This window comes from Atractosteus spatula, chromosome 17 (assembly GCF_055471065.1).
Source record: "Atractosteus spatula isolate fAtrSpa1 chromosome 17, fAtrSpa1.hap1, whole genome shotgun sequence".
Classification (NCBI taxonomy): domain Eukaryota; kingdom Metazoa; phylum Chordata; class Actinopteri; order Semionotiformes; family Lepisosteidae; genus Atractosteus; species Atractosteus spatula.
This window is the reverse complement of record NC_142722.1, coordinates 977845-986267: the sequence shown is the minus strand read 5'-3', so window position 1 is coordinate 986267 and position 8423 is coordinate 977845. Positions and strand designations below refer to the sequence as shown.

The window sequence follows — 8423 nt, the reverse complement described above, 5'->3', positions numbered from 1 at the left end:
GTAAGATCATTGGGACATATTTAGCTCCGCTTCCACTTTCCTTATTCAATATACTGACACTGTTATATTTTCCATAAGCTTCTGTGAAGATGTATGCATACCCACAGTCCAATTACCCAATTACCAAAAAAATTTAGGAAGAAGTAAGAGTGCAAAGGAATATTTAAATGACCTCTAGTTAAATTGGAGATTTTACAGAGAGAATTAACTGCCTATCTGTCCCCCAGTCTGAGAACAGCAGGTGTCTGTCTCAGGTTACACCCAGACCCTCACAGACACAGGAGATGGAGGCTGACTCCTGACATCCTGACTCTGAATGTCTCTCTGTGGACTTGATTAACTGTCCACTTTCCTTATTCAATATACTGACACTGTTATATCTTCCATGAGCTTCTGTGAAGATGTATGCATACCCACAAAACAGTTAAGATATATGGCAATAAGAATCCATGGTTCTCAAAAGAATTGCAAGACCTGTGCCATAAAGAGGACAGGTCTTTTATCATGGCTGACTGAGCTGAATATATCTCTGACAAGTGTGAACTGTGCTCAGCAGTGAAGAAAGCAAAGAGAAGCCACATTACAAAGCTGGAAGAGCAATTGGATGAAAACAAGCAGAAATCAGACTGGAGAAAAAGAAAAAAATGACCAACTATGAAACAAAAAACTGGTCAAAGGCTCCAGCCTCCCAGGTAAATGTAATCAGTTTGATGCGCTCTTTGAGAAACTTGATTGAAGGGCTCTAGACAATATGTCACTGTGCAGACCACAGTTGTTTAAGAGACAACTTATATTTTTAAACATTCCTTTAAAGATAAAACCTCTGAAAATATGTTTTTAATCCAACTTCTTAATTCTGTTATAAAATGGCTAAGAAATGATTTAGTCCTTAAGCTATTCAGAAAACTTCACTAAAAGGATTAAGGAATTGTTCTCTCGTCTCATCTTCAATTCAAATACATTTATTTTTATATAGTGCCTTTCACAACAAGATTGCCCAAGGCGCTTAACAAAGCAAGTGACCATACATGTAGTGAATACAAAACAGATAAGACCAGAAGACACAGGAAGAGAGGAACCAAAAACTCCTTAGTAAGGAGAAAAAAAACCTCTAGGGGTCCAAGGTCAACCCCTAGGCTGCCCAACCCCTTTGGGCATGTTAGCATTATACAATTAAAAAAAGGAATAAATGAATAAGGGTATTAATCCATCCATCATGTCTTGTACGTGTCAGTACTTGTACTGTACTGTACTCAGATCTCTGTAGACCAGCAAAATCCCACTAAACGATAGCTACATACACGATGTCCCTCTTGGATCCATGGCAATGATGCAGCATTAAACTCCCAGCCCATATATTATCAAGTCATATCATATCATATCATATCATATCATATCATATCATCTTGTGGGCTCTGTTCTGGGTGAAATCAAACGGTGTCGTTTATGAAGCGCAATCAGTCTCAGTCCATCTCTTCCCAAGAGGCTGCTGAAACATTACAGTGCGCTTCTGTTGTGCCTGCATGTCCTCCGGGACCTCAGTCAGCTGCTTTGTGGCTTCTCGTGTGTCCTACTGGCAACATGGCTGGAGATGAGTGGCAGGCGGACTCTACAAAACAGCAGGAGCACATTAATATGATTTTGTTGAAGGCACAATGAAAGAACAACTTCAAGAACTCCATTTGTTGCACATTTCTATTGCTTTGAAATTCTCAGAAACCTGTCATATTTTAAAAGCTGCAGTGGACTGAGGCTGCTTATCTGCTCTAATGCAGTAAATCCTTATGGAATGTGATAGACTTTGCTGGGAAGTGACACCTGTTAGAGTGAAAAATCTCCTTTGTGTAAGAGACAGGTCTCTATTAAACAGAAATCACAGCTCAGTCATAGATACGAACCGCTATAGCTAATAATTGCCTCTCAATTTCAAAATCAACTGGATTGGGTGCTCTGAATTAATATTTTTTTCAATTAAACTATTTACAACAGTTTATGGCTAAAATGAAAATAAAATGCAGTCATTGTCGATTCGGTCTACGGCATCTATTGAACTGCAATTAAAGTTTTAAAACATTCTTGTAAAGATAAACCACTTTTCATCAAATGTCTAACTACTTAATGAGGTTTTAAAATATCTCTGTAGTCCAAAAATAATTGCTGTAGTCCTTAGCCTTTTCAGAAATCTTCACTAAAAGGTTTAAGGAATTGTTATCTAGACTCATCTTGTAGGCTCTGTTCTTGGTGTCATTCATGAAGTCTAGTGAGTCTCAGTCGATATCTCTTCCCAAGCGGCTACCCATCTAATGCCGCTGGAAACTCCAGTGTCCGTTCTGGGAATCCTGGGCCATCATCCGTCTTCTGACAATGAATATGTCCTCTGTCTGTAAACAATAAATTCATAAATCAATAATTAGTGTAACACATCATCTCAAAAAGATTTGAGTTTGTTCAATTTAAAGTGACCCAAAAGCAGATGTCTTACACTGAAAAAGACTCTTTGCATTGCTCCACTCATCATGAAATAATTGGAAAACTTTTAAGTGTTTTAAGTGGAGTGTTTCTTTTCAAACATTCAGATAAAGTCAACAGTTTTTCAAAAGTGGTGACAATTAGACCTCTTCATTCCAAAACTTTCAATAAGAACAAAAGCTGGACAGATGTCTCGTAGTGTTTTGTCTTGGGAATATTTGTGTGGGGTGGCTAATCAGCCTCTACGCTCTTCTGAGCTTCATATATCTACTTGTCTGTCTCTTATCCCCTCCTGGTGCCCTAGCTGTTGGAGAATGAGACATGTCATCTTCAAAACAATGACATAAGCAATAATGAGATGGATTTCAAGTCACAAGAAGACACCATCTTTAATAGCTAAAAGAAGATATGTTCAACATACTTACAAAGTATTTTCGGGAACTGGTCAGTTATCCAGCCACTCTAGAGCCTGTCCTTCACCCTGAAATGATTTCCTCGAAACTCTGTAATCAAAGAGGAGCTCTTCTCCCTCAGCAATGTCCCTCTTCGCTATAAACAGAATTGTCATGACGGGCTGTCCGTTGATTATGAATGACTCTCTGACAGCCCTGATGTTATCTTTTTTCTTAGAGGAATTTATCCGCCTTCCGATCGTCTCCTTATCCGGGTGGCAAGCGCAGTGTTCTTCAAAAGCATCAATGCACATTTTTTGTGCAGGTCCGTCAAAAAAGAAAAGACATCTCATTTCTCCCTCTGCCATATGTGCCATTAGGGCTTCTGCAGCTGTCTTTGTGATGACCTCGCCATGGTAATCACACACCACCTCTGCCTTCTGGAAACGCCTGGAAGTCACAACCTTCTTCCCCTTCACTGGATCGTCAGTGATAGTCAGGCCTCTCCAGGTTTGACGCTTTACCATCTTTTTAATTTGCCTTTCATTTGGTTGTGCACCTGTGTTGGGCTTCCACTTCTCAAGCACTTCAGACGCTTTTGGTGTATTTGCAGTCCAGCTCATCTTTTGAAAATAGCGGGTCACCTGGCCTTCCGTTGGTAACCGTCTAGCGTAATGGTCTGGAATGAAAACCAGAACAGAAACCCTCAGAATTGATTCCAAATTCACTTTCTTTGTCTGTTTCTCTGTGAAAATAATTGATACGTAAACTTACCAATAATGTTCTGCAGTCTCATCTTCCTCTGATCTGATCTCCACCTGTCGTAACAGTGTCGGTCATGACTTCCAGTCAGTCTCAGGCGCTCTTTCTTTCTGGGAAGCTGCCCATCTAACAACACTGGAAACTCCCGTGTCAGCTCCTGGAAGGCTGTGGCATCATCCATCTTCGGATTTCCAGATCCTGCAGCTGCCACAGCGGATTTTGGTGTTGATCTGATGTAAAAACGAATATTAGATCACAATAATCTCTGTAACACATTGGCTGAAAAGAACTGAAAGTGGTGTTTTCTCTTCCAGTTACACAGCAGATGTGCATCCTGCAGCACTGACTGGCGGTTGCTCTCTTGATGTTTCAAAAGCATGAAGTAATTGCTGTTTTTGACACAAGAATATTTTGTCGTCTATTCAGAACATGGTGACACTTACTGAGCTCCCTCCTCTGCAACACCTTCAATGACTTCAATGGCTGAGCAGATGTTGTCTTGTGTCAGTATCCTATAGTGTTTCTCTGCAGTACCATCTGAGTGGGCCAGATAATCCGCCACAATGCTCTTCTGTGCATCTGTGAGCCTCTTTGTGGCCGTCTCAAATGCACTCCTGGCAGCCTGGCTGGTGATGAGTGAGAGGTGGTATCTACAAAACAAACACATACACACAGTGTATGATTGTTTCCAAGCCACAGACAGTTCAATTAATACATTAAAACAACTTTGTGATTTGGTTTACTTCTCATGCAGTCTTCGCAGGTCATTGGAAGGACTATAAATTGGCTCCCCCACAGAAGAAATGAAAAAATGTTCAGTCTCTGTTCCACAGATGCTGTCAGTGGCAGTACAGCGTAGTTTAGTGAAGTAAAGGTGAAACATCTGAAAAAACAGACAAAATGCAGTTATTGTACTTTTCAACTATTGTTGAATGCCGAAGACAGATGTTGGCAATGAACTGGAGAGAGTATATCAACGTAACTTTGACTTACATGTTCCTCTTCTTCATTCAGGGCAAAGCATGCCAGCTGCTGTGAGGAGGTTGTGTGCTTTGTCACTGCTATTATCGCCAGTTTTCGTCCTCTTTGTGACACAAAATTCTTTCTCTGCATCCATTCCTGGACCTGAAATCACAAGCAATTCAATAAATAATATCTGATTCAAAACTGCCAATGATCATTTTACAGTAGCAACAGCAGCACCCAGCAATGAAGTGTATGGAGAGTGTTGAGTGTTTCAATCAGTCAGTCTGACCCACTTGGCTGGGTGCTAAGGTTCTGTAGGGCGAGGCGGCTGGGATCCCAATGAGGACTCACAAGTAGGGGATGGTGTGGAAGAGAGGTGCCGAGAGGTGGAAGAGAGATAAATGGGAAAGAGAGAAGGGGCTTACATATAACACGAGGCGGTGTCATCAAGAATGATTACGATTTAGTGCCGCTGAGGCTGTTTGAACTTGATGTTTGCCATTCACTAACTCTTGTTCCATATGAAGTTACTGAAGAGAAGCTGGGGTGGAAATCAAATTCCACTCTCACACTTCCGCTGTCCAATCTCTCTGACTGAACACAGAGCTGAGAGCATCTTCTCCCTCACCCTTCCCTCCAGTCCAGGATCACTGGCACAGCAGGTCTCCCTGTAAAGTCCCTAAGTAACGGGAGCGCCACCTAAATGACAGCGATGAGCCCTGACCAGCACTGTTATTCTGTCTCTTTATGAACGTCAGATCATTGTTTCATTGTTAGAATTTGGCCAAACAACTGAAATATGCATGACTGTCATGCTTACTGTCATATTCTTTACCACCCATGGGTGCTGCAGATGCTTCAGCTGGAGAGTGGCCTGCAGGTAATACAGCACAAGAAGCTGCTCAGGCATGGTGATGTCTTCAGAAGTGTGCGTCTTCTCCAGTATCCGCTCCACATCTCTCTTTGCAGCCCTCAGCACCTTCCAGCAGTCACTGGCGCTCGGCCCAGGACTCTGCAGCTGTCTGTATCTGTGGCAGAAGGAGTAGTACCATCAACGTCAATTCCCGTCATGTACTGGAACCGGAAACCAACTGGAATCAGAGTTCCAAATGGAAAATACCTCTTTCTGATGACTTCCTGTGAGACATCCTTGCTGTTTTTCTGCTGAATGTCCTTCAGGATGCTCTGGAAGATGATGATGACGTTAGCCAGGCTGGGATCCTCCTGTCTTAGGTTGGTGGCATTCAGGATGTAGCGCAGGAACCGGTTGATGTTTTTGATGTAATTAGCAATGGTTTGGTGAGACAGTCCAGTCATCCTCAGTTGGTAAAAAAATTTGCGCGTTTTGGGAATGTCCTTCACAAACATCAAGGATGCTTTAGACGGATCCATAAAAAACAGGAATCTGGAAACGTTGTCTATTTAAAAAAAATGTTTTTAGGGTTTATTTTTAGGACAGGCACAATCTCAGATGGGTAAATTCTGTGCGGATGAGTTAAAATATGTACTTTGTGAGCCTCTGCCCAGTTTTTAATACCTACCTCCTGAGAGCAGTTTACCACACCCAGGTCCTGGATAAGGTACTGTTTAAACCCAGCCAGGAGAGGAGCATCCAGAGTGTGTTTTCTGTATAGTCCAGCCCGGGCCACTCTCTTCCGGAGAGCCTGCTGATAACTCTTAACTACTGGGGTCCTGTAGGGATATAGGACACTAATCATAGAATGATTTCATACGTAAGAGAGCCAGTGGAATTATTAATCAATCTGGAAACATGAAAGGAAAGTCTTACTGCTGCTCCAGTTCTTCAGAGCTCCCATGTTCCCCTTCATCTTCCTCGTCCTCCTCAGTCTTTGGAGGAGCCTGCGGCAGCTCTTTCTGCTGGACAGCAGGCGCTTCCTCAGGGCATCTGGAACTGTAAAAGTACCATTACATAAAATACTAACCGAGATAACCGGTTTCAAAAAAGCCTTTGAAAATACAATGAAGAAATGTCAAAATTTAATCTCTCACCTTGCTGGTTTGTCTTCAGGTCTCCCCCGTACGAAACAGCCCATGGACTCCACCAGTCTCACAGCTAGGTTCCTATTTGCCTTGTCAAACAATAGCTCTATGCTCTCGTAATCCACAACACGCCCTTTCCTCAGGTGACTCATCAAGTCCTTCCTGGCCTGGCGAGAGGCCATCCTGATCTCCTCTGGTGTGGCTTGCTTCATACACGCCCTCTTCAAGTGAGCAGGAAGCTGGTCAAATGTCCTCAGGCACATCTTGCACACCAGGGGAATCCTGCTGGGTTTCCTAAGACAACATAGAAAAATGTTTGTCTATAGAAACAAGAGAAGGCCTACATTTTCCTAATTAAGCTTTCTCCCTAATTGCATTTTATCAGATAGGTACGTGATTCTGAAATAAAACATGACTTTGTAAAACAACAATGAACTCTTACTTGGTGGATGTTCCAACTGAAGCCATTTGAGATCTGTCCCCAGACGTCTTCAGATGTAAAGGACTGAGGGAATTTTCCTTTTCAAAAGATATATGAAGAATGAAGTCAACATTATTAATATCAGGGGAAGTCAAAATGAATTAGCTAAAACAATTCCCTTAGGTTCTCATCTAATTGCAAGCAACCATACCACCCTGCAACTCACAACTGGCAACCCACTGAATCTAAGCAGGTGTGAGCCTTGTCAGTACCTGGATGGGGAAAAAGGAAGGTAAGTAAAGTAAGGCTGCTGGAAGAGGTGTTAGTGGGACCAGCAGGGAGCGCTCACCCTGCAGTCTGTGTGGGCCTTAATGCCCCAGTATAGTGACAGAGAAACTGTACCGTAGAAAGGTGCTGTCTTTCGGATGAGACGTAAAACCGACCTGTTGGATCCTGACCCCCTGTGGTGTTACCCCAGCATCCTGGCTAAATTTCCCATTGGCCTTTATCAATCATGGCCTCGTAATAATCCCTATTTATGAATTGGCTCCATCACACTGTTCTTCTCCCCACTGAGAGCTGGTGTGGTGAGTATTTTGGCACACTATGGCTGCCATCGCATCAGAAAGAAATGAGTTTTACATTTGTTCTGTAAGTACTTTTTCAGAGATGTTCTGAACAATAACACATTAAAAGATAACTGTATAATATTCATATTTAAATGAAATCTTAGTGCCATTTTAAATATTCCAATAAACAAAAAATGTGGGAAACAGTCTCTAAACAATGGGAGATGAGTTAGGAAGTCTTAAAGTTTCAATCTTATATCACTTCAAAACTAAAATCAGTAAGATCATTGGGACATATTTAGCTCCGCTTCCACTTTCCTTATTCAATATACTGACACTGTTATATCTTCCATAAGCTTCTGTGAAGATGTATGCATACCCACAGTCCAATTACCCAATTACCAAACAAATGTAGGAAGAAGTAAGAGTGCAAAGGAATATTTTAATGATCTCTAGTTAAATTGGAGATTTTACAGAGAGAATTAACTGCCTCTCTGTCCCCCAGTCTTAGAGCAGCAGGTGTCTGTCTCAGGTTACACCCAGACCCTCACAGACACAGGAGATGGAGGCTATAACATCCTGACTCTGAATGTCTCTCTGTGGACTTGATTAACTGTCCACTTAGCATGTCAATCAGCCCCATCAGTCTGTGCAGGAAGGGAAACTACTGAAACTAACCTCCAACCTGAAATTAGATTCCACGAGACACATTTATCTGTCTTTAGCACCACGGTGAAAACAAAACTAAAACAATAATGAGAGTATTTTAATAAAGGAACAAGTAATAGGTTTATTCCATGCTGAAAAGAGAAGAGAGAAAACACATTATTTCGTCTGTGAAGC

At 41.9% G+C, this 8423-nt stretch overlaps 1 protein-coding gene across 1 annotated transcript; it reads right to left on the bottom strand.

Annotated features, from left to right (window-relative positions):
- Positions 1 to 2914: 2914 nt before the first annotated feature.
- On the bottom strand, positions 2915 to 7058 carry LOC148818812 (uncharacterized). Its single transcript, XM_088936196.1, has 11 exons — positions 7033 to 7058; positions 6600 to 6884; positions 6379 to 6501; positions 6127 to 6299; positions 5710 to 6007; positions 5410 to 5617; positions 4617 to 4748; positions 4367 to 4506; positions 4067 to 4273; positions 3636 to 3853; positions 2915 to 3540 (listed from the first exon to the last, which is right to left on the bottom strand). Exons 1-11 carry the CDS (start codon positions 7056 to 7058, stop codon positions 2915 to 2917), a joined length of 2436 nt encoding a protein of 811 aa, XP_088792322.1.
- Between the last annotated feature and the right edge of the window lie 1365 nt (positions 7059 to 8423).